This window comes from Arvicola amphibius, chromosome 12 (assembly GCF_903992535.2).
Source record: "Arvicola amphibius chromosome 12, mArvAmp1.2, whole genome shotgun sequence".
NCBI classification, from domain to species: domain Eukaryota; kingdom Metazoa; phylum Chordata; class Mammalia; order Rodentia; family Cricetidae; genus Arvicola; species Arvicola amphibius.
The window spans coordinates 122445815-122471729 of NC_052058.2; the positions used below are offsets into that span (position 1 = coordinate 122445815).

A 25915-nucleotide genomic window follows, 5' to 3' on the forward strand; every position below is an offset into this window, starting at 1 on the left:
TAATCAGTTCGGCACTTGGGGTACCCAGAGGAGGCGTTTAGGGAATCCCCAACAATAGTGACCGGTAGAAGTCTAAGTATCTGACGACCAAGGGTGGTGGCGGGATCTCCCCCGCCCAGGCCTCGGAGGAGCTCTGCCAAGTAGCCACTTCCTCCCACAGGAAACCGCAGGCGTCAGGCACACCCAGCCGGCAGGCAGTGGCGCCCACAGCCCTCTCGCAAGAGGACCACGTGGGATGAAGAGCTCGGCCAGATGGAGGGTCCGCTGGAGGCTCCGCCCACTCTCACTTCCGCCTCGGCCCTACGCGCCGTTGCTAGCGCGTGCGTAGTGAGCCTGTGTAGGAACAGATCGTGGTGAGCGTTCCCCGAACCCTAAATTCCCCAAATAGCCGGGCCAAGGGGCTTTTCTTGGACCGGTGCTGAAGGACCCTGCCTAGCCCAGTCTAGTCTTCCGGAGGCCGAGCTCCACGCACCCATCCTGACCTCCAGCACCGAGCCTCCCTCCAGACGTCCCAACGCACTGCGCTCCTTTTAAACGACAGGGCCCGCCCCAAAGCCTAAAGCCCGCCTTTTCCAGCCCCTAAGCTCCCCCTTCTCACTGAAGTCCCCGCCCTGAAGGCCCAGAGCGCCTCCTCCTTAGTCCGCTCTCCCAGGACCCTGACCCTCCCGGCCCTGCAGTCCCTCCGTCCGCTTTTACAACACCGGGCCTCCCGTAGCCTCGCCCTTTACCCTTAGAGCTAAGGGGAGCTCCCACCCCAGCTTCAGCTCCTTCTAGGAGCTTCTAGTGCTTCTCCATCTCCCTAATGCTGGACCCTTAAATGCAGTTCCTCATGTTGCGGTGACCTCCACCCTTAAAGTTATTTTCGTTGCTACTTCATAGCTGTTATTTTGCTACTGTTACGAATCGTAATGTAAATATCTGATGTTCAGGATGTCTGATATGCGACCCCTGTGAAAGGTCCCTCGGCCCAGGGGTCCCGACCCACTTGTTGAGAACCTGTTCTAGGGTCTTCTCAGCCCCGCCCTGCTCTCGGCCCTCCCCTGCCGCTGTCCTCAAGCTTCTTTGGCCCCTTGTCTCCCCAGTAACCAGATCACAACAGTGAGCGTGGAGCAGTTCGGACAGGTCAGGCACTCGAGCAGGTAGAGCCGAGACCTCGCCCCCGCCCCCAGCCGGCCGCTCGGAGGTGCGGAGAGGCGGCCCGGGCACCGAGTCAGAGTCAAGCGGCGGGACCCAGACTGTGTGTTTGGGTGAGCGATGTCCCGGAATCGAGGCCCAGGGAGGCCGCAGCGCTGTTGGTCGTCCTGCGCTCTGACTCGCACGCTCTGATGTCCCCTGCAGGAGCGCCGCCTCCGTGGCCAAGATGCGTTTGGGCATGTCAGCCAGGAGCGCCCGCTCCGAAGAAGGAAGCGAGGTCTTCCTGGAGGGACCGGGTAATTCATGATTCCATTTCTCCTCTGAAGTTCCTCTCCTGTGCTCAGTTTCTCCAAGTTCCAGAGCCAGGGCTGGGGAGGCCTCCCAGGAACACCCTTTCCTGAGGTCAGATTGGAGCCCGAACAGAGGGGACTGCTGACGTGTGGAGGGGCCAAGCCAGGCAGTGGGGTGGCCGGGGAGACCTCGGACTTCAGGAGAAGTTTGAGTTCCAGCATCCAGAATAGCCAGGGGAAGACCGCTAAGATGGTTCAGAGAGTAAAGCACCAAGCCTGACAGCCCGAGGAACCCGCGGATGGAGTTTGCGTTTCAGGTCAACAAGGTCTACATAGTAAAACACTGTCAAAAAAAAAAAAAAAGCCGCGGAGAAGAGAACAGCCTAGGGTAGGAGCGTAGGGTTTCTCAGTCTTGTGGACACTGGTTTGAGTCAATTCTCAGTTGAGGGGCGAGGAATCTGGGAAACTGGTTGGAAAGATTGAAGGGATGAGTAGGGCAGGCTCCTCGGGACTTGAACGCTAGGCTGAGGTGTCTAAGAAGGAAGGGCTCATTCTGGTGTAGGTAAGTCCTTAGGAACTTCGTAGGGACATGAGTGGAGACTGGGTGAAGGTTCGGCGGGAAGAGATGAAGCCTGAGCCCAGAGGACAAGCGAAGGGAGGGAGGAGCAATCAGGAGAGAGGCCACCCACTGAAGCATAAGAGGGAGTGCAACTTTCTCTAGCCACAGGTGCCAGAGACCAGGCGGCCTCCCAGGAACATCCTCCAGTCAGAATGGGTTAGGAAAAAACGGGGGTCCTTTTGGCTGGGAGACACAGGGACTGAGATGGAGTCCCAAATGATGCCAGGGCGGGGGCTGCAGTACAATTGCAGCTTGCAGGACCCCAAAGGGAGCAGGATTCCTCGGTTCTGGGGACGAGTAGCAGTCATGATTCACTTTGAGTCCTTTTCCTGGTCTCGCCCATAGTGGACTGGGAGCTCAATCGCCTGCAAAGACAATGCAAGGTGATGGAGGGGGAACGACGGACATACAGCAAGGAGGTTCACCAGCGCATCAGCAAGCAACTGTGAGCTGACAGAAGAGCGGAAAGGGACTTCTGAGCCCTAGGAGGAGGGAAGGAGGGAAGAGGGGTCGGGAAGTACAGGGGTCGGGGAGGAGCAGGGGCAGAAGAGTGGTAGTGAGAGGGACAGGATAGAGGGGGTAGGAACAGGAGGAGGTACAGGGTCCCAGAGCTGCGGTATCTAGAAGAGAGTCAGGTGCTGGGGAAGGGACAAGGTAGGGGAGGAGCAGGGGGAGGAATCAGAGAAGGAAAGGGGTTGAGAGAAACACGGGGGGGGGGCGCTCAGTGAGGGGCAGCCGGCAGGAGCTAGTCGTTGTTGAGCGTTGCTGGCTTGCTGGTTGGGACCTCCTCCTCCCCGCTCCTCTCGGACAGGGAGGAGATTCGGCAACTGGAGGTGTTGCGAGCCAAGCTCCAGATGCAGATCAGCGTGGCGCAGAGCCAGGTCAAGAGACTGAAAGACAGCCAGCGTTTGGAGGACATGGACCGTCTACTCAAGTGCAGGGCTCAGGTGCAGGCGGAAACAGAGGCGCTGCAGGAGCAGACCCGGGCACTGGACAAGCAGGTGGGTTCTCCTAGTCGGGTGTCATCCCATCAGACTTTGTAGTATCTAATCTAAGCCACAGCGACCTTATCTGAAAGATGGAACCACCAGAAGCCTCCACCCAGAGATAAGGGTGGCATTTACCTTTGTAAAACCAGCACTCAGAAAACTGAGGCTGAAAGGTTGCTGGAAGTTCTCCTGCTGAGCTACAAAAGAATTCCACCTCCTGCAATGTGCCAAGCATAATAAAATATCTTCCAAGCTCTAAAATTTGGCTGAAAAAACGCAACTTTGAATTCCTTTAACCATTGGAAAAGATGGCTTTCTAATTTTGGGAAGTGTGTTTTTTGTTTTGTTTTGTTTTTCTCAAGTGAAGGAATTTCTCTATGTAGCCCTTGCTGTCCTGGTACCCACTCTGTAGACCAGGCTGCCCTTGAACCTGGAAATCTTCCTTCCTCTGCCTCCCGAGTGCTGGGATTAAAGGCACATGCCATTACACCTGTCTTTTTTTTTTTTTTTAAAGACAGGTTTACCTTAACTGTCTTGTAACTCAGAATGTAACCCAGGTGGCCTTGAACTCACAGAGATCTGCCTGGATCTGCCTTCCGAGTGTTGGGATTAAAGCTGGGCCCTGGGAAGCATTTTTTGAAGTAGTGGGTCCTAAATTTTCTTTGTCTTAGAGCTCTTAAGTTCTCAGAAAGGTTTTTTGTTATTTTTGTTTTATGTTCACTGATTTTTTTACCTGCACATACCTGGAGTTACAGACAGGTGTGAGCTGCCACGTGGGTGCTAGCAATTGAACTTGGGTCCTCTGGAAGAGCAATCAGTGCTTTTAACCTCTGAGCATCTCTCCAGGCCCCTCAGTAAGGTTTTTGTTTGTTTGTTTGCGTGTTTGTAAACCTCTGGAATCAGAGTCATGGTGAGAAATAGCTCTGAGAGCTCAAAGCCTTGACTTGCAGCTTGGCTGATTGTCTTCTGCTGACATTCCTGTCCTGGCCTTGTAAGTGGTCTGAAGGTGACTCAGTTGTGTTATGCCCAATGTGGTGCTAACTCACAGAATGTGGCAGGGTGATGCTGTCACTCCCTTGACCAGGGTATGGCAGAAAGACCCCATTTTAGTAGACTGCAAACTGAAGGGAAGACATCCACCAGCACTAAGAGCCACATGGCAGGGGCAGCAGAGGGCTTCTCTCTCAGTGTGAGCTGCTGTGTCGACGTGTCACCAGCTAGACATACTTGGGAGGCGGGATCCTAACTGAGAAAATGCCGTCTTAATCAGGCCGAGGAAGCCATGAGAAAGTCAGGTGCCTTCCCTTCCCAGACTTCTTTCACGGCGGGCTGTGTTCAGGATATGTGAGCTGAAAGAAGCCCTGTCCTCCCCAAGCTGCTTTTTGTTCATGGTGTTTAATCACAGCAACAGAAACCCTAACTAGGACATCTGCGAGCAGTTCTTTGATGAAACTCAAGCCATCTCACAATTGCTTGATGCCTGGCTTGCAGCTTTGGGAGATCCTGAGCCTAGTGACCCCAGAACTATGACATCAATGGTGCTGATACAGTTTAAATATGGATAGATACCCAAAGTACAATTTCTAGAGGCTAAGAGAGGGTCTTCCCCTGCCCCTCACCAGCTGCAGCACTGGAGAGAGTAGGCCCAGCACCATAGAGCTGGCCCTGGTGGTGTGGGTGCAGGTGAGCTGACCCTGAGGGTGAGCAGGAGAGCTGGCCTGTAGCATGAATAATAAAAACCAAGAGACAGACAGTGGTGTCCAACCTGAAGATCAGAAAAGCAAAGCAGTCTAGAGACCTTTTATCTCTACCAAATCTTCAGACTGAAGGGGTGAAATCCTGTCTCCAAGAATCCTCAGACTCCACACTCCAGTGAGGTCCTGTCTCCTTCCCTCCACCCAGCCATATTGCTCCTGTCTCCACCTCCCTAGTGCTGGGATTGAAGGCATGCGATCCCAAGTGCTGGGATCATCTTTGTGTGAGCTCTGTTTTTATTTTAGACAGATTCAATTGTGTGTAGCCCCAGGGTGGCCCTGAACTCACAGTGATCCATCTGCCTCTATCTCCTGAGTCCTGGAATTAAAAGTGTATGCAAACACTCCCTGACCTGTATGGCTGATTAGTATGGCTTCTTTGTGCTCTGATCTTCAGGCAAGCTTAATTTATTAAAGTACAAATAATATATCACCATATTCCCCTTTTGTCTAAAATAAAAAAGAAGGCTATAACTAATATGAGAAAAAACTATATACAATAAGTACAATGACTATACACAATATATACAGGTAATAAATACATCAACAGTGTCTAGTCCACCTACATTTGACAAATCAGAGAACATACTCCATATCTATCCTATCTTGGTGAGTCCAAAGTCTTGTACCTAATATCTATCATAACTTGCTTTCTGCATCTGGTAAACAAGGAAAACTATAACTATTTAGTCTTCAACTCCCTCGGAGATCCAAGAAGAAAATAATATTAACTGAGTATGCAGGAAGTGCAGGTAAATGACTTTCAGAAAATGTGAGCTCATGGGGGGCTGGAGACATGGCTCAGTGGTTAAGAGCATTGCCTGCTCTTCTAAAGGTCCTGAGTTCAATTCCTGGCAACCACATGGTGGCTCACAACCATCTGTAAATGAGGTCTGCTGCCCTCTTCTGGCCTGCAGACACACACAGACAGAATATTGTATGCATAATAAATAAATAAATATAAAAAAATGTGAGCTCATGGGTCACTGCAGGAAACTGATAGAAACTCACACCCAAAATCATGTACAGGAAAGTATATGAAGCCCTTTTCTAGAATTAGTTGGTATATGACCATTAATATCATGACAAAAAGTGTAGAATATATACATATATGTGTGCGTGTGTATTAATCTTAGAAAATTTATACCTTAAGAAAAGTTGTTAGAGTCATTATAAAACCAAAGGATTCTGAGATTAGTGGCAATAAAATAGTCCTTAAATATTTGTTTTTCTTTTGTTCCATATCAGGTGGCTCTTCTGACATGAGACAGAGATTTTGGATTTTACTTTAATAAGCATACTTGGGTTTAGAGAAGGTGATCCACACTCCAACTCCAAAACCGGCTTTAATCTTTAATGGGACTGGGACTACAAAGAGATCATTTGCATTATATATCTGTAGATGAGCAGAAACATTTGAATCATATGGTAAAATGACATCCACTTAATGCTAAACTATAGATTCGGGGAATTGCTTACGTATCATCTCTATTGACTGACCTACAAAATACTGGCACAGGGTGGAGCTATTTAACATTCCCTGTGAGAGAATCTTCCATTGATATAGCTTAGCAGACTGAGAATTATTATAAGTAGGCACTGTGGAGGCAATTTTTCTCTGTCTTTTTCTTGTAAAGATATAGTGAAGAAATGATCTTTCAAATCAATAACTATATGAGACCATCCTTTAGGTAATAGAGAAGGTAGAGGAATTCCAGGAGTCCAATGGCTGAGTCACCACCTCATTACAGGCCTTAGATCTGTCACCATTTCCCACTTTCCAAATTTCTTTTTAACAACAAATACAGAAGAATTCCAAGGGTTGGTTGATTCTTCAATGTGGTGAGCATCTAGTTGCTTCTGTACCAGCTGTTCTAAGGCCTGTGGTTTCTCTGTTGTTAAAGATCATTGCTCAACCCATACAAGTTTGTCTGTCAGCCATTTTAAAGGTAGGACTGTTGGTGTTTTTGAAATATCAGCAGCTGCTGTGCCTGTTCTTTTTTTAAATTTTTTTAGATTTATTTATTTATTATGTATATAACATTCCTTCCATGTATGCCAGCAGGCCAGAAGAGGGCACCAGATCTCATTATAGATGGCTGTGAGCCACCATGTGGTTGCTGGGAAGTGAACTCAGGACCTCTGGAGGAGCAGTCAGTGCTTTTAACCTCTGAGCCATCTCTCCCGCTCATGTGCCCTGTTCTTGTACAACCTGAATGGTCAATGACTGTTCCTTACAGAACCTTCTAATATTTTCCCCAGAAACATACGTTAATTTATGGTTCATTTCTAAAATTAGGGAGAATGTTAATCTGAGTATTCCATAGCTGTAACAAATTATATCCCTACAAATTCACTATTATGTTAGCTACGTATGGTTTTAATATTCCTCTCTGTCCTTCTGTCCCTGTGCTTTCGACCCATTTCCCACTCTGTTTTACCTGAGAGAAAGCTCAGATCCCTAAAAACTGAACATTTGCATCCAGAAGAGACCAATTTGGATGCCAAAATTCTGATGAAATTATTGTTACGTCCACACCTTTGCCTACCCATTTATTTGTATTTTTACTTTTGGTCTTTGTTCATTTATAGGAGTTTGCCAAAGTACTTACTTTATGGTTGCTCCTGAATTTTTTGTTCTCTCTTCAATAACTGTTCTATTACCCAAAGCAGTATGGTTTCTTTTTTTTTTTTTCTTTTTTTTTGGTTTTTTGAGACAGGGTTTCTCTGTGGCTTTGGAGCCTGTCCTGGAACTAGCTCTTGTAGACCAGGCTGGTCTCGAACTCACAGAGATCCGCCTGCCTCTGCCTCCCGAGTGCTGGGATTAAAGGCGTGCGCCACCACCGCCCGGCAGCAGTATGGTTTCTTACAATAGGTATTAGGTTCTTTAATTGCTCTGGGAAGAAATTTCTTCTGTGATGGCAGTAAATGACTGAACCAGATTTGGCACAGGGTCCTGGGAGAGGCCCCTGATGGAGTTTCCTGATGACAAAGGATTTCCTTGAATATTCCTCGTTGACCTACATTTATTAGTCCAATGCCTGTCTTTGTCACACTATCTGCATAATCTAGAAGAGAGGTGCATTCTGAATGGATTAGGCTTAGGAAAAATATTTCTAGAAATGCCCTGTTTACAGTCTCTTTTAAGGTGATCTTGGTTGCCACAATTGAAACACATGACATTTTGATTTTTCTTCAATCCCCTGGAAATCACCTCTGCTATCTAAGCTTCTGAATTTGGTGTCATTTATTCTGTTTACTGCTGATGTCAGTCTTTGTGAGAAATCTGTGAAGGTTTCTTTTGAGCTCTGTATGACTTTAGTAAATGATTCAATCTTCTTTCCTTCTTCAATTCTATCCCAAGCATTCAAAGCTGCTGTACTGCATAAAGCCAGGATGTGACTATCATATAGAGATCGACTTTCTACAGTAGCATAATTTCCTTCTCCAAGAATTTGATCTTGAGAGAGTTCCTCACTTCTAGCTTTGCTCCATTGTTCCATAGTCTTATCCTCTTCTCTGACCTAGGTACTCCATGGTAATTGTTGCTCTGAAACAGCTTTAACCAGCTCTATCCAGTCATTAGGGATAATTCTATTAGGAACTGACCATGAGTTTAACAATTGCTTCACAAAGTGATTGCATGCCATAGGAGACTATTGCTTCTTTGAATCTCCTTAAATCTGACATTGTCACAGGAGTCCAGTTAGCTGTAACAGAGCCTCTGCCATTTGGCAATTCCTGTAGGGTTCCTGGATATATTAAGATTGGTTGTTTGAAAACCTTATGCTGTTCCTTTCAAATCTTAAAACGGAACACTGGAATTGGTGCTCCATTAAATTCCTCTGTCTGGATTTGATTATCTCTGTGATCTGTTTTATTAGGTTTCTCTAAGGCCTGTATCTTTTTTTTTTTAAGATTTTATTTATTTATTATATATACAACAGTCTGCCTTCATGTATGCCTGCAGGCCAGACGAGGGCACCAGATCTCATTACAGATGGTTGTGAGCCACCATGTGGTTGCTGGGAATTGAACTCAGGTCCTCTGGAAGAACAGTCAGTGCTCTTAGCACTCAGTCAGTATCTTAGCACTCAGATTAACCAACCTTTTTAGTGATAAAACAAAAATGATAATGCTGATATTGTTTACAGCTGAAAATACATAAATCCCATCTAAATTAGTTATCTTCTCATTTAATTGTTCCATTTTTAGACTGTTCAGCATATTATCATACAGAGACACAATTCCCTCCAATGTAATGGTGTTTCCAGGTTTTTTTTCTGTTTTCTTTTTCTTTTTTTTAATTGATATTTATTGAGCTCTACATTTTTTTCTGCTCTCCTCCCTGCCTCTCCCTTCCCCCCTCAATCCTCCCCCAAGATTCCCATGCTCCCAATTTACTCAGGAGATCTTGTCTTTTTATACTTTCTATTTCCCATGTAGATTAGATCTATATAAGTCTTTCTTAGTGTCCTCATTGTTGTCTAAGTTCTCTGGGATTGTGGTTTGTAGGCTGGCTTTCTTTACTTTATGTTTAAAAACCACCTATGAGTGAGTACATGTGATAATTGTCTTTCTGGGTCTGGGTTACCTCACTCAAAATAATATTTTATAGCTCCATCCATTTTCCTGCAAAATTTAAAATGTCATTTTTTTTCTGTTGTGTAGTACTCCATTGTGTAAATGTACCACATTTTCTTTATCCATTCTTTGGTCTAGGGTCATTTAGGTTGTTTCCAGGTTCTGGCTATGACAAACAAAGCTGCTATGAACATAGTTGAGCACATGTCCTTGTGGCATGATTGAGCATCCTTTGGATATATACTCAAAAGTGGTATTTTTGGGTCTTGAGGAAGATTGTTTCCTAATTTTCTGAGAAATTGCCACACTGACATCCAAAGGGGTTGTACCAGCTTGCATTCCCACCAGCGATGCAGAAGTGTTACCTTTTCCCCACAACCTCTCCAGTATAAGTTGTCATCAGTGTTTTTGATCTTGGCAGTTCTTACAGGTGTAAGATGGAATCTCAGAGTTGTTTTGATTTGCATTTCTCTGATGACTAAGGATAATAAACATTTCCTTAAGTGTCTTTCAGCCATTTTAGATTCCTCTGTTGAGAGTTCTCTGTTTCAGGTCTGTAATCCATTTTTAAAAATTGGATTATGTGTTCTTTGGTGTCCAATTTTTTGAGTTCTTTGTGTATTTTGGAGATCAGCCCTCTGTCTGATGTGGGGTTAGTGAAGATCTTTTCCTATTCTGTAGGTTGTCGTTTTGTCTTGTTGATTGTGTCCTTTGCTTTACAGAAGCTCTTTAGTTTCAGGAGGTCCTGTTTATTAATTATTTCTCTCAGTGTCTGTGCTGCTGGGGTTATATTTAGGAAGTGGTTCCCTGTGTCAATGTGTTTAAGTGTACTTCCCACTTTCTCTTCTATAAGGTTCAGTGTGGCTGGCTTTATGTTGAGGTGTTTCCAGTTTTTTTTTTTAATGTGTGAAAAAGACTCTCTTTTAAATAATTCCTCACTTTAAGAATTCCCAATTGTCTACCAATTCGGCTGTCGATGTTGGTGAAAATGTGAGGCTGACTGCTGCTGTGTAGAACAGTAAAGGCCTGGCTGGGTTTCAAGGCAGCTACTTCATTTGGCAGCAGCCTGAGAAGGAGGTTCAGGGAGAAAAAGGAAAAACCTAGCCGGTAGGGTAGTGACTCTGGCCGTGTGTAACTCTAGCCTATGCCAATGAGTATAAAGCCACAGGCAAATGGCTTTTTGTGAATTTGTACCCCAAACATTGGGCGCCAATAATAAAAACCCAGAGACAGATATTGGGGTTCAAACTAAAGGTCAGAAAAAAAGCAAAGCAGCCAACCACTAGAGAGATGTTTTACCACTATCAAATCTTTAGACAGAAGGGGTGAAATCTGGTCTCCATGAACCCTCAGACTCCACACTCCGCTGAGTTCCTGTCTCTTCCCCTTTATATTTCTCTCTCTTCCCGGCCATATCACTCCTGTCTCCACCTCCCCAGTGTTGGGTTTAAGGGCCTGTGATCCCAGGGGATGGAGAGATGCTCAGTGGTTAAGAACACTGGCTGCTCTTCCAGAGGACTTGAGTTTAATTTTCAGCACCCACACACGTGGCAGCTAACAACTGTCTCTAATGCCAATATCTGATACCCTCACACAGACATATTTAGAGGCAAAATACTAATGCAAGTGAAATAAAAGTAAATATTAAAAAATTAAAGACATGTGATCCCAACTGCTGGGATCATCTTTGTGCAAGCTCTGTTTCTCTTTTAGACAGACTCAGTCTTGTGTAGCCCAGGGTGGCCCTGAACTCACAGAGATCTGTCTGCCTCTGTCTCCTGAGTCCTGGAATTAAAAGGTATGTGCCACTATTCCCTGTCTGGCCCATTTGGCTGACTAGTATGGCTTCTTTGCCCTCTGATCTTCAGGCAAGCTTAATTTATTTAAACAAATAATATACCACTATACTGGCTCCCTGCACATCCCAGGGTCAGTGTGGGAGGGCTGACCTTGAAGCCTAGAGCAGGGGAGCTGGCTCCACCTGCCCCCACCTCAGCAAAGCAGAGAGTTGGCCCTGGTAGTGCAGGAGATGGAGTGGGCTGACCAACTCAGCTACCACACAGGCCCAGACCCAGGGCTTTGAGTTGGCCCACCCCAGCATCGATCTACCCAGCTAAGGTCTGCTGGAGTGTGTGAAGTGCTGGCCCTGAGGAACCAAAATGCAGGATCTCCTCGACACAGGACATCTGAGAGGAATCTCCATGTGATTCCAGTAATATAGCGAAAGTTAGGGGCCTGGAACCAGACCACTGACTCATTGCAATGAGCATTTGCAAGTAAAACTGTTTGGGCAAAGGGTAGACTGGTTGATACACCGTGGCACACTGCAGCTTCCACTGTGAGATATTTTTAATTTGCATTTTAAGTAAAAAATTTTTTTGAGATAGAGTTTCAAGATAGGGGCCTGTCTTGGAACTCGCTCTGTAGACCAGGTTGGACTTGAACTCATACAGAACTACTTCTGCCTCCCAAGTGCTGCGATTAAAGGTGTGCACCACCACTGCCTTTTAATTTTTTAATACTTTTATTTTTTGTTTTCTTTTGAGGGGGGACGGTTCAAGGGCAAAAGGCAGATATAGAGGGATAGGGAGATGAGTGGGATTGGGGTACATGACATGAAATTCACAAAGAATCAGTAAAAAGTTAAAAAGATGGGGCTTCATGGGAAGTCCTTAGGTTACTGGGGATATGCCTTTGAAGGGAGTAGTGGGACCCTGTCTTTCTGTCTTGGCATCCTGGATCCTTGTGGATGGGTTTGTTCTGATGCTGGCACTCAGCCATCCCTCCCTAGGGCCTTCTCCAGCATCCAAAGCAAGGGGACGCTGATAGAGGCCTGACACTCCTCGATCTGCAAGCCTCACGCCTTCTCTTTCACTGCTGTCGTTGCAGTAGTGGAAACTGACTAGTGCAGCCGTGCAGATAGAGTGGTCGGTTCCCACAGCAGCAGTGTAGCCCTGCCGGGGAGTCCCAACAAGCCTGTGGGTTGTGACTTGTCCTAGCGCCCCAATGCTGGGCGTTTGGCAGGAATGCTTTAGCCAGCACAGTTCCAGCAGCCCACTGTTTGGGTCACAAGAGGTCAGGAGCGATTTGTAAAAATAATATGTATAGATTCAATATGTTCCTATTTAATTTTTTAAAATTTCTTTTTATTGTGTGAAGTGTGTGTGCATCGAGGTACCTGTGCAGGCCAGCAGAGGGCGTCGGATTCCCCTAGGGCTGGAGTTCTAGGTGGTTGTGCATCATGCCAAGTGCTGGGAACTGAACACTGGTTCTCTGCACGACTCTCAACCGCGCTCTTAACTGCTGAGCCAGTTCTCCAGCTCCATAGCTTATTCTTGAAGGTCACCATTTGGGTGTGTGCACTTGGCTCTGCTCCTCCTTTCATTTCTGAGTTGGCCTGCTGCTCAACCCACACCGAGGGCCCTCAGGGCATCTGCTCTGTATTGCATAGAATTAACTCTCAGAATTGAAAATGAACAAAAAGTGTTATTGAAAAAGTATTTTCACCCGACAGGCTTTCTCTGTGTAGCCCTGGCTGTCCTGAAACTCACTCTGTAGATCAGGCTGGCCTTGAACTCCCAAGTGCTGAGAATAAAGGTTTGGGCATCGCTACCTGGCTTTTTTTTGTTTGTTTGCCTTTTGAGACAGGGTTTCACTATGTAGCTCTGGCTGTGCTGGTCTCACTGTGTAGACCTGGCTGTTCTCACAGAGACCCAGCTGCCTCTGACTATTTCATGCTGGAATTAAAGATGTGCACCACCAAGCCCAGTGTTGTGACTGAAAATTTAATTGTAGTGTTTGTGGATTCACTTGATATTTTAAGAATGGTGAAGAGATTCCCCCTGTACATTTTGCTCAGTTTCCCCCAATGGTAGCATTTTTGGGTTTTGATTTGATTTTTATCAGAGCAACCACTGAAAACTGGTTCAGGAAAATGTCACCTTGCTGAGAGGCAAATACTGCCACCTTGTGGTAAGTCCTCAAGCCACTAGGCACGTCTGTTAGACCCGTGTGCTGTGTGCTGTTGCACATGTTACATGTCCATGGAAAAGGCTGGAGTTGGTGCATGTGTGTGCTTGCCAAGGTTTCTGGAACTAGGTCTCCTTCTGGGGTGCTCCACTGGAAATTGATTCTCAGCTCTGGGGATCACTGTCCAAGATCACAGTATTGGCTGGGTTGTGCTCAGGGGGAGCCATCCCTGCCTCCTCAGGGTCTCACCTTGTTGCTCTGGCTGTCCTGGTCCCACTCTGTTGGTAACTTGTGTCTAGGTCACATCCTGAGGTCCTCTTTCTGGACCATGATAGCAGCGATGTAATCCTTCCATCAGGAGAGTCAGAGGCAGGTGAATCTCTGAGTTCAAGGCCATCCTTCATAGTGAGTTACAGGACAACCAGGGATATACAGTGAGACCCTGTCTCAAAAACCAGAACCAACACCACCACCACCAACAACAACAACAAAGGTAGGTGGATCTGTGAGTTTGAGGCTAGCCTGGCCTACAGAGCTAGTTCCAGGACAGGCTCCAAAGCTACGGAGAAACCCTGTCTGGAAAACCCAAACCCAAAACAAACAAACAAAAAACAACAAAAACCAAACAACAAACCAGAATCAGAATGAACTACACAAAAACCAAAGATGCCGTCAGGAGGGGTAGAGCTGGCTCTGGCTCTCTTGGACCACAGCCCGTAGTTGCGCAGACTTGGGCCCAGTGGCTGCAGGGACGACAGGGACTGATGCTCCTTCTCAGACGGTGACAGCGCTGCTTCTCTCCAGATCCAGGAGTGGGAGAACCATATCCTCACCCAGAGTAAGAAAGCCTCGGCCCCTGGTGTCATCTTAAATCAGAAGATGAAGATTCAGAGAAGGATCCAGATCCTAGAAGACCAGCTGGACAGGGTGTGTGCCTTGGGCTCCGGCACTGTGGACAGACACTGTGGGCTTAGGAGTCCCATTAGGAGATCAAAGGGCCCTGGGGTGGGTAGGTTTCCGGCTCCCATAGAGGAAACAGGGTGGTCCCCACCTCTGGCAGGTCCTGGACCTACCTCATAAATGCTTGAACACCCTCCCCAGGTCACCTGTCACTTTGACATCCAGCTGGTGAGGAATGCAGCCCTGCGGGAGGAGCTGGACTTGCTGCGCATTGAGAGGGGCCGGTACCTGAACATGGACCGCAAGCTGAAGAAGGTGGGGGAAAGGAGCCCTGACCTTGTCACCCCTCTCCAGCCCGATGTCCCAGGCATAGCTCCTAGAGCCCAGGTTCACCTCAGTGCAGGGGAGAGAGGAAGAGCACGGCTCACCTCGACTCAGCCCCTGCAGGCTTAGGACGGGGAAGAGAGGAAGCCCTTTGAAGAGCCAACCTGCCCTACCTTCCTCTTTCTTTCTTTGCTTCCTTCCTTCCTTCCTTCCTTCCTTCCTTCCTTCCTTCCTTCCTTCCTTCTTCCACCCCCTTTTATAATATTTTTATATCAAAACAATTTCAAACTTATATAAAAGAAGTGAAAATTATACACAGAACCTTTATATGTCCTTCACCAGGACATGTGTATGTGTTCATATATGTACATACATATAGGTTCCTTGGGAGTCTTACTTTATAACCCAAGCTAGACTTGAACTCCTGGCAATCCTCCTGCCTCAGCCTCCCTAGTTCTGGGATTACAGAAGTGAGCTACCATACTTGGCTGAAATTGGTAATTTGTCTCTCTTTGTCCCTTGTATCTCTCTTAGTCTCTGTCTCTGCCTCAACCTTAGTTAGTTTCTCTCTGCCTACTTTCCCACCCCACCCCATCCCCGCCCCTCTGGCTCCATAACTGGTATTTTGGAAGTGTCTGGTCCAGCTGTGTTTTGTGGAGGTCCCTGTGGGTACCAGCAGCTTTGTGTAGTACCCTGTTGAAGGATGCCATGTTAAAAAGAAGTTGTTCGAGTCCTTCCTAGCCAAGAAGGAGATGCTGTGGAATCGAATCTCCTCCGATGACAGGAGTTCTACTGGAGCTCCCACTGTGTGGTCTCAGTGGCCGCTAACGTCCTTGCCTGACATTCCCACTGCCCCAGCTGGCGTCACATTCTTACTAGGTTCAGCATTGTGACTTCAAGATGAAAGTCCACAGTCACTCTGACACCTGGTCCTCTGGGTGCATCTTCCCGTCCCCTCCCTGCCCTGTCTATGCCCCCTCTCCTCTCCTGTCCTGTCCTCCCCTCTCTAATCCTTTTGTGAGTGTCTCTGCTTCCCAGCAGAGGAAGTGCCATGGTCTCATTACCTTTCCTGCCCTTGCCCCACACTTTGTTATTTCTCCAACAAGTTCCTGTTTTCTTTCTCTCTTTTTAAAATTATTTATTTATTACGTATACAATGTTCTGTCTGCATGTTTGCCTGCCCGCCAGAAGAGGGCACCAGGTTGTGAGCTGCCATGTGGGTGCTGGGAATTGAACTCAGGACCTCTGGAAGAGCAGCCAGTGCTCTTAACCTCTGAGCCATCTCTCCAGCCCCCATTTTCTTTCTCTTAAAAATATTTTGTTTTTCATATTTAATTGTGTGCATGTGTGTTTGTGAGTTTGTACATATGTGCAAGGAGGTAGTGAACTGCCCAATGGGGGTGCCGGGAATTGAACTATCAACCTTCAGGCCCTTCTCTCCGAAGTCCTATATTTTTCCTGGTGGTGATTAGGCATTGGAAAGTCAAGGTTTAGGCACAAGTGACCCCACTGTGACTGTGTTGCACCCTCCTCTGCTCCTCCACACAGCTTTCGTCCTCTGGACATACCGACTGTCAGCAACACACTGTTGGGTGGCCGCCCTTGCTGTCAGTCTCTCCTTTCCCCTAGGAGGGCTTGGGTGTGTGTTAGGGACCTCCCTGACCACTCCTTGTTTCCCTGTCTTCCCCATGCTTCTGCTTTTCATCTGGGCACAGTCAGCTTCACTTACTTTATTGGTGATCAGGTTTGTTTTTTTTTTCTCTCTGTGTTGCTTTTGGACCCTGTTCTGGAACTAGCTCTTGTAGACCAGGCTGGATTCGAACTCACAGAGATCCACCTGCCTCTGCCTCCCAAGTGCTGGGATTAAAGGCGTGTGCCACCACCACCTGGTGGTGATCAGTTATTTTATGGTGTGGTTTTGGTTGAACTTTAACGCTGAGGTGCAGCCCTGCCTTGTTCACTTTTAGTTTTCTCTGATGTCTTTGTTGACTTAATTTATCTTATAAATCTGTAAAACACTAACAAGTTAAACAAAAACTGTTCCAGAAGGGCTGGCACACTCTCATGTATCTATCTGCATGTCTCTCTGGAGCAGAGACTGCAAGGCAGCTGCAGGCCAGCCTGGGCTACAGATCTGTACCCTGTCTCAAAATGAAAAGAACTGGAGTGTGGCTCTGTAGCTCCTGCCCAAGCTCCTGCCAAGACCCCCGGCCCTATAAAACCAAGCTAAACCTCCAAAAACCATTCCAGGAAACATCGGCACAGCTCCTCCCCGTCTCCCTCAGATCTGGTGGCCCTCAGCACAGCTCCTCCCCGTCTCCTTCAGATCTGGTGGCCCTGTATTACCAGTTTCCTCAGTTTCTGGCTATCTACTGCTGGGTTCTTTTCAACAAGGTGTGTTTGTGTGTGTTTGCTTCTCTGTGTCTGTAGATGGATGTGTGATGTCTCTGCTGTTCCTTCCATTCTCCCGAAGACACATGGCTACTTCTGTAGCTAGAAAACAGAGCTGTAAGGTCACATTATATGTTGGTCTGTCAGTTAATCAAAGTATCTGAGACCTGGAATGTTGGAGAGCAAAGAGGCTCACAGTACTGGAGGTGAAGAAACCAAACTGCGCAGGACTACGTTGCCTAGGACCTTGGTCTCCACATCGTGACAGATAGTATGATGGGCAGAACATAGGCATGAGGGAGATGTCAAGTGAGGGAGAAGCAGAGGGTTGGACCTGGAGGAACAACTTTGGTCTCTTCTGAGGTCATTGGTTTTTTTTTTAATTTTTATTTTTAAGATTTTCTCTCTCTCTCTCTCTCTCTCTCTCTCTCTCTCTCTCTCTCTCTCTCTCTCTCTCTCTCTCTCTGCTCTCTCTCTCTCTCTCTCTCTCTCTCTCTCTCTCTCTCTGTGTGTGTGTGTGTGTGTCGAGGTCATTGGTTTTACCAAGCTCACAGTAGGCCCTACCTTTAAAAAGTCCAACTACTTCCCAGTATTGGCACTCAGCCTCCCATCCCAAGACCCTTGGTGGATACAGCACATTGAATCCCAGTATAGTAATGACATCCAAGCAGGTTTCCAAGTGGTGGTCAAGTTGGACTGGTCCTTCTGGGTGGTCTCCAAGTGAGCTCCAGTTATCTGTGCCACGAGTCCTCCTGATTTTCCTCTCATTTGGGACCTCATTAAAACCCCTTTTCTGATTCAAGGTCAGTCTGGTCTATGTAGGTTAAGGACAGGTGAGATTCCATCTCAAAAAACAAAAGCAAAATCCCGCCCTCTCTGCAAACAGAACAAAAAGCCCTTTCCTGGACAGCTGCTCTGCAGGGGTAGCCTAGGTCTGCCCTTGTTGGTGGGAAGGCTGGAGGAAGTCAGCTCACTGTGTCCCTGCAGGAGATCCACTCGCTTCGGGAGACGGTTGGAGCTCTCAGCACGTCCTCTACCTCTGCTTACACTGCCAGGCAAGTCCCCAGGGCACTTGGGTAGCAGAGACAGTAGGGGTGAGGGCCGGAAGGTTGGAGATTCACAAAGATACCCATGTCTCCTGCCAGACCCTGATCCTTGGGTGCATGTAAACAGGCAGTTTTGTCTGTGACAGCTTCAGGCATACTTAGGGCTGGTTACCAGGGCCTGGGGGCCCTGGAGGCCTCTGGCTGTGGAGAGCAATTAGTCAGTAGCTGTAGCTGCGGAGTTGGCCTTCTCCGCACCTTTGCTGGCTTGTGACATCTGCCCTTCCTTGCAGGTGTCCTCCTATCCTTGGTCTTGTTCTCACCTTGTTCTCTCAGTTCTAACTCTGAGGGAGGGAATCTGATTGGCTACACCATTCTCTGCCTGATGGCCTATAGTGGCCATCCATTTAGCTACTTGGCGTGGATAGGCAGTGGGGGGCACAGGGACAGGCAGGTTTCTGTTCTGGGGAGTGGTCCTTGGGTTAGGGGTGGCTCTGGGAGGAGCCCTCCCCCCCCCCCCCCCGCAAGGCTGGTGGAGATGTGATCCTTTGGGCAAAGCAGGACAGGGCGTCAACAGGCGCTCCCCCGATCCCCGTTCTGATGGGCTGTGACTGAGTGTGCCCAGCTGGAGTGCAGCCAGTTTCTAGCTACAGGCCATTCACACTGCAGTGTTACCCAGGCTGCCCTTTCTGCACCTGCACCTGGGAATAATCTTTGGCAAGGCCTGGTCACTTCCTTTGCCCTTCTGAGTAACTGGCCACATGATTCCTGGCCTCTGTGTCCCCTGTGTGTCCACCAGGCTTGTCATATCTGGCCTCATCCTGACCTAGCCCTTCTAGCCTAGAACATTCTCTGCCTTTTGTGAGCATCTTCGTGAAGCCAGCTGGCACTGTCATCCCCCAGGCCTGCTGACTCCATCTTCTGTTTTTATTGACATGCCCTTCCTCCCCCAGGGAAGAGGCCAAGACCAAGATGGGCCTGCTGCGGGAGCGCGCAGAGAAGGAGGTGGCGCAGAGTGAGACAGAAGCACAGATCTTGCAACGACAGATCTCGCATCTGGAACAGCTGCACCGATTCCTCAAGCTCAAGAACCATGACAGACAGCCGGATCCTGACGTTGTGCAGAAGCAAGAGCAGCGAGGTGAGGCCTCAGAGAGGGTGAAGCTCACGGGGGAGAAGGAGGGGCAAAGGAGGATAGTGGAGCCAGTGAGTGGGTAGAACCTGTTGGGGAGGGCGGGGTTGTTGGGGACTCTGGAGCCCTCAACATCGCTTTTTTCCCCACAGCCTGGGAGGTGGCAGAAGGACTCCGAAAGACCTCCCAAGAGAAACTAGTATTACGTTATGAGGACGCTCTGAACAAACTGGCCCAGCTGACCGGCGAGAGCGACCCTGACCTGTTGGTGGAGAAATACCTGGAGCGTGAGTGGGCACAGGGTGGACGCGAGGTGGGGTTGCCCAGCCCTGCCAGTATTGGCCATGCGCCTTGCCTTGCCCTAGGAACTCCACCTGTCTCCAGTCGCCCTTCTATTGCTTTGAGTCCCCCTTAACCTTTCTCCCTCGGGGGTCCCTTCCTTGGGTCGGCATCTCTGATTTCTTCTTTCCACGTGTTTCCATCTCTCTTGGGCTTCCTCTCTCCACATTTGTCCCTCAGCTCTGTTTCCTATCTTCCTGCCGTGGATTGTTTCCTGGGTCTTCCCGGATCTCATTTTACTGTGCTCCGTCTCTCTGAGCGTGCGGTGCCTCTCTGTGGCCGTCACCGTCTCTTGCTATGACAGAGTTTTTTTTTAGGTGTATTTTTTTATTGATATTTATTGAGCTCTACATTTTTCTCTGCTCTCCTCCCTGCCTCTCCCCTCCCTCCTTCAGTCCTCCCCAAGGTCCCCATGCTCCCAATTTACTCAGGAGATCTTGTCTTTTTATACTTTCTATTTCCCATGTAGATTAGATCTATGTAAGTCTCTCTTAGTGTCCGCATTGTTGTCTAAGTTCTCTGGGATTGTGATTTGTGGGCTGGTTTTCTTTGCTTTATGTTAAAAAACCACCTATGAGTGAGTACATGTGATAATTGTCTTTCTGGGTCTGGGTTACCTCACTCAAAATAATGTTTTCTAGTTCTATCCATTTTCCTGCAAAATTCAAGCTGTCATTATTTTTTTCTGCTGTGTAGTACTCCATTGTGAAAATGTACCACATTTTTCTAATCCATTCTTCAGTAGAAGGGGCATTTAGGTTGTTTCCAGGTTCTGGCTATGACAAACAAAGCTGCTATGAACATAGTTGAGCACATGTCCTTGTGACATGATTGAGCATCCTTTGGATATATACCCAAAAGTGGTATTACTGGTTCTTGAGGAAGGTTGTTTCCCAATATTCTGAGAAATTGCCACACTGATATCCAAAGGGGTTGTACCAGCTTGCATTCCCACCAGCAATGCACAAGTGTTCCCTTTTCCCCATAACCTCTCTAGCGTGAGTTGTCACCAGTGTTTTTGATCTTGGCCTTTCTTACAGGTGTAAGATGGAATCTCAGAGTTGTTTTGATTTGCATTTCTCTGACGACTAAGGATGTTGAGCATCTCTTTAAGTATCTTTCAGCCATTTTAGATTCCTCTGTTGAGAGTTCTCTGTTTAGGTCTGTACTCCATTTTTTTTATTGGATTATGTGTTCTTTTGGTGTCCAATTTCTTGAGTTCTTTGTGTATTTTGGAGATCAGCCCTCTGTCTGATGTGGGGTTAGTGAAGATCTTTTCCCATTCTGTAGGCTGTATGACCGAGTTTTTACAGCCTGTGTTTGCCTTGTTCCTGTTTGCTCTGTCTCTGGTTTTCTGCTTTCATTCTGTCATCTTTTAGCCCTTAGCGATCGAATCGGTCTGTTTCTAACTTGCTGTCCCGGGACCCCTGCTCTCTCCCAGTGGAAGAACGCAACTTTGCTGAGTTTAACTTCATCAATGAGCAGAACTCCGAGCTACACCACCTTCAGGAAGAGATTAAAGAGGTGAGCCAGGCCCATCCTCCTCACACCCTCTCTACCTCCCATACCTCCTCCCACTTCCTTAGGCCTGGAGCGGACCCAGATCCTGCCCCTGTCCTGCAGATGCAGGAGGCTTTAGTGAGTGAGCATGCCAGTCAGGACACCCAGCACCTGCAGCAGGAGCAGCAGTGCAGAACGCTACAGCAGGAAGTGGACACGGTGTGCTCTGAGTCCCAGCAGTTGGAGGCACGCCTCCAGGCTCTCCGAGCTCAGCTGGAAAAGCTCAAGGCTGGTAAGTGTCTGAGGCTCCAGCTTCTTCGTTAGGAAGGATGCAGTGCCGCGGTGGGCAGCTGGCTAGTAAAAAGCAACTCATGGCCAGTTGTGCATTTGCTTCTCTGTCCGTCCCACACTTCCCGTCAGCCCATCTGGGGTGCGTCTGTCCATCCATCCATTTTTTCCTCCATCTGTCTGTTCATGAATGCCCAGGTGTGTGATTGTTGGATCATAGGCCAGGGCACTTTTATATTTACTGGAAAATGCAAACAGTTCTCCAGAGCAATGTCTCGTCTTCCTCCCTTTCTTTTTCTTTAGTTTTTTTTTTTTTTGGGGGGGGTATGGTCTCTCTGTTATGTAGTTCTGTATGTTTTAGAAGTCATATATAGACCAGGCTGCTCTCAGATTCACAAAGATCCACCTGCTTCTGCCTCCCAAGTGCTGGGATTAACGATATGGACCACCAGCCGGACGGTGGTGGCACATGCCTATAATCCCAGCAATCTGGAGGCACGTGGATCTCTGTGAGTTCGAGGCCAGCCTGGTCTACAAAGCAAATTCCAAGAGAGATAGGGTTGTTACACAGAGAAACCCTGTCTCGAAAAACCAAAGAAAGGAAGGAAGAAAGAAAAGAGCTATGGGCCACTGTGGCAATCTTTCCGCTTGTGCCTCCATGTGCACATCTGTTACAGCTGCCCCGCCCAGTGCCACCAGCGCCACCCATGCACTCTGTAGTATCTGCAGCGCTCACAAGAGTGTGCCACGATACATTTGTGAGGTCAGAGGACAACCTGCAGCAGCCAATTCTCTCCTACTATATAGGGGCTTGGGATTAACTCGAGTTGTCCTACTTGACAGTGAGAGGCTCCCCCGCTGATCCACATTGCCAGTCCACATTGTATTTATCTATTTTAAATAGCTAAAGATTTTAAAAATTGGATTTATATATTTTATGTGACAGTGTTTTGCCTACATGCATTATGTATGTATATACATACATGCATGCTTGGTGCTACAGACATCAGAAGAGGGCATTGGCTCTCCTGGAACTGGTCTTACAGATGGTGCAAACCACCATGTAAGTGCTGGAAATTAAATCCGGGTCCTCTGCAAGAGCAACAAGTGCTCTTAACTGCTGTGCCATCTCTCCTGCCCCACCATGAATTAGAGTGTAGTTTCTCTTGTTCAGAGGTATGGGGGTTGTTTATTGGTTCTGTACACCAGTCTTTTGGAAGTACTTTTTTGTATGGTTGGGTACTCCCCCCACCCCCGTCTTTCTTGTGTGAAATTTATCTTACACCCGATGAGATGTAATCAGCTCTGTTTTGTAATTAGTGGCTTGGCTTCCATATCAGAGCCTGGGCCTGTCACAGAGGAAGTTACATGTGTGGGGCCCTGTGGTCCCTAGGAGGATTTCTCCTTGCTTTTCCCTATGGGGACCTGGTGCTATTCTCTGGTCCTGTCCCCTCCTCATTTCCAGGGCAGCTGAGCAAGCTTTCAGGAGATTGAAATTGAGACCGCATTGCATTGGGTCCCAACGCTGCCTGGTGTTGACGCAGGCATCACTTCCTCTTTCTGAGTCTCTGGAGGCAGACATGGTGGGGTGGCAGGGCGACTGTGGCTCCTGACAGGGCTCAGCACGTGGCCCTTCTCTCTGTGCACACGCATGTCTATGACCATGTTAAGTCCGCGTGGAGTTGCACTGGAGATTTCCACATTTCATTGTTGGCTTTTCATTTCTCCATTAACTCCTGTGCTATTTTTATTTATTTCTCATTTGTCAATACCGTGAAGTGTGCTGACAGCATCACAACATGGTAGTGTGGTAATGCATCGTAGGATGCTTAGTGCTGTCTTCATCTTTGCGTTTTGAATATTCCATCTCCTGGCATGAACATTATCTTGTGTGCTGGACTGCACAGCTTCAGTGCGGGCGATTCTTATCTCCTGGACTGGAGGCCAGCAGGGCTGTCCCTCCGAGTGAGGGCTGTGTGGAGGGTCTGTCCCTGTGACTCTTTGACGCTGGCTGGCTTCATTTCAGTGTCTTGAACTTTTACCCCACCACACGTCTACACCACACATCCCCTCCGTTTTTCTTTTTTCTTTTTAGTAGGAAGGGGGAGGGGATGCTCAAGACAAGGTTTCTCTGTGTATCAGCATTGACTGTCCTGAAACTCACTGTATAGAGCAGGCTGGCCTCAAACTCACAGAGATCCGCTTGTTTCTGTCTCCTGAGTGTTGGATTAAAGGTGTGTTCCACCATGTCTGGCTGTTTTACTATTTTTTATGTGTTTGTTTACATGTGTGTGCACAGGCATGTGTACAAGTGTGTGTTCCCCTCTGTTTTGTGACGTCACTTGTCCTCTTGTATCAGGAGCTACCGTGCTCCAAGTAACCCTGTCTCATCCCAATAAACCCTGTTCTGAGGCACTGGGAAGGTTTATACTCCCAGCAGCGAATCCGGAGACACACAGTTGACCCATAGTCATCTGGCTGTGCAGAACTGCCCCTCTCTCAGCACAGGGACAGTTAGGTGGTTTGCTGTTCCTAGCAGAGCAGCCGAGCCTCCGTTAGGAAACAAAGATGTACGTTCAAAGCGTGTCCAGAGATGGCGTGAGGCCTCTAAGGTTCCCGGCTCACCTGTTAACCAGAGGGCCTGGGGTGAGGGGCTATAGTGGGGTGTCTTCTGGGATACATGCATTCCAGGTGGGATCTGAGCCCAGGCATTATTGGGTTGGTGGAAAATAGGTTTATTTCCAGCCAAGGTGTGCCATAAAGGACATCTCGTCAGGTGCTCTGTACCCCCTTGAGCTCTGAGGCTGGTGGCCATTGTGCCTGGCTGTCTGGCCAGGCTTCCCAGACAGTCTTTGAGTCTTGCCTTTCCAGAAAGGCTGTGACCTGACAGAATGTCCTATCTGGCCCCAGATATCCAGGTTCTCTTCGAAAAGGCTCAGTGTGACAGCAGTGTCATCAAGGATCTCCTTGGGGTCAAGACCTACTTGCGGGATAGGGACATGCGCCTTTTCTTGAGCACCATCGAGAAGCGTCTGGTGCAGCTCCTCGTAGTGCAGGCTTTCCTTGAGGTCCAGGTACGTGACAGGACCTGGGCTATGGGGCCACGCTTGGTGAGGCCTGCACTAACTCCGGGCTTCCACACTCTCAGAACCATACCCCTTTGGCTGACGCTGCCCTTCTGGCGCTGGGCCAGAGCCAAGAGGACCCTCCAAAGAAGACCACCCCACTCCAGCCTCCGGACACCCTGTGAGGCTCCGACAGAGCAGGGAGGGCGGACTCCAGGGGCAGACAAAAGGGTCAGGATGGAGGGTTTGGGTATGGCTTGTGGGTATGGCCTTCTGGGGCACAGAGGGTGAAGCTCGGAGGGGTGTGGGAAAGTGGGGAGATGGGGTGCTGGGGCTCCAAAGGGAAGGGAGAGGCACAGGACAACGAGGAATCTGTGTATGAGGCAGAGCTATGAAACTGGACTCTGTTTCTCCCAACCGAGGGAGGACTCCCCAGGTTTTGTGGTCAAAGAGGATTATCCTATGAGCAAGGAGGAGCTGCTGAGTCAAGTAATGAAGTCGGTGAGAATGGGGCCCCAGGGCTGGGACAAGGGTGTCTGCTGCCCATTGGGACTCTAATGCTGCCCGCCCCCAGGTGGAGCTCCAGGACCTCCAGCAGGAGGAGGCCTCAAGGAAGCTGGAGAGCAGCCCGAGCCTGGCCTTCTCCAGTACTCAGATCTCCCTGTCCGGTCCCAGCCTGGGGACTCCCAAGAGGATCAGCATAGTCCCTGAGTCCATTCTGAGCCACAAGTCAAGCCGAGGCCGTGGCGCCGGCTCCATAAGCCATGTCACCTTTGGTGACTCTGGGTCAGCCGCAGGTCCTATGACCTTGGCTTCTGTCAGTGCCAGTGGAGTACTGATGTCCAGTCGGGGCTCTGTGGGGGGTCGTGGGAGCTTCAAACACAGCAGCTCCAGCAGCTACCTGGGGTCCACTGGCTACATGGAGACCAGCCGAGGTCAGGAGAGCACAGGAGGCGGCAAGCAGAGCCAAAGCGTGGGATCGGAGTTGAGTAGAGGCCACGCCTCCAGCAGCGGCCACGGATCCAGCGGCGGCCACGGATCCAGCGGCCTCCCTGCCTCCAGGCCCAGCTCCTCTACCACCAGCAAGGACTCGAGGGGCTACAACTAGGCCTGCAGGCCTTCCTGCCCCAGCCCTTGGCAGGTTCTCTAGCCTTAGTCACCCTCCTCCCCGAACTCTCTGTCCCTCTCCGCCCAGGCCTCTTGAGTTCCCCCATCTCTTCCCACCCTCTGCTTGTTGTTAGTTCCTCGGCCATAGCTTTGACTCTGTGTCCCTCTTCCTCCACGCTCCCCACCTCTGTCCCCCTCATCTCTCTCCCAAGCATCCGTGCATCTGACGTCTCTGTCTCCTAACTGGACTCCTCTCCGTTGCCTAGGTGAACTGTAACAATAGGAAATAAAGGTCAGAGCCCAGCTTTTCCCCAGCCTGGTTCCTTCTGGTGTGTTCAGACATGGCTTCAGCTGTTTCCAGCTCAGGGAAAAATGTCTGCGAGCCTGTTCCTGCATCTGCCTACGCCTGTGCCCATCCATCTCTGCATACACCCACCCATCCGGTTTCTGGCTTTTCCCTATTTCTGGCTCTGCTGGAATCTGTATC

At 48.7% G+C, this 25915-nt stretch overlaps 1 protein-coding gene across 1 annotated transcript; it reads left to right on the forward strand.

Moving 5' to 3' along the window:
* Nucleotides 1-735: 735 nt before the first annotated feature.
* On the forward strand, nucleotides 736-25467 carry Odad1 (outer dynein arm docking complex subunit 1). Its single transcript, XM_038314042.1, has 15 exons — nucleotides 736-1247; nucleotides 1339-1430; nucleotides 2389-2488; nucleotides 2855-3044; nucleotides 14144-14266; nucleotides 14441-14554; nucleotides 17942-18009; nucleotides 18951-19138; nucleotides 19282-19416; nucleotides 20910-20992; nucleotides 21092-21260; nucleotides 24167-24330; nucleotides 24405-24502; nucleotides 24744-24822; nucleotides 24896-25467. Exons 2-15 carry the CDS (start codon nucleotides 1361-1363, stop codon nucleotides 25427-25429), a joined length of 2115 nt encoding a protein of 704 aa, XP_038169970.1. The 5' UTR covers nucleotides 736-1247; nucleotides 1339-1360; the 3' UTR covers nucleotides 25430-25467.
* Nucleotides 25468-25915: the final 448 nt, after the last annotated feature.

Excerpts from the sequence above, each read along its gene's own strand:
- Odad1 (XM_038314042.1), top strand. The coding sequence starts at position 1,361 with ATGCGTTTGGGCATGTCAGCCAGGAGCGCCCGCTCCGAAGAAGGAAGC. Across the intron at positions 14,267-14,440 it reads TAGAAGACCAGCTGGACAGG|GTCACCTGTCACTTTGACAT; the intron begins GTGTGTGCCTTG and ends CACCCTCCCCAG. Across the intron at positions 24,331-24,404 it reads AGGCTTTCCTTGAGGTCCAG|AACCATACCCCTTTGGCTGA; the intron begins GTACGTGACAGG and ends CCACACTCTCAG.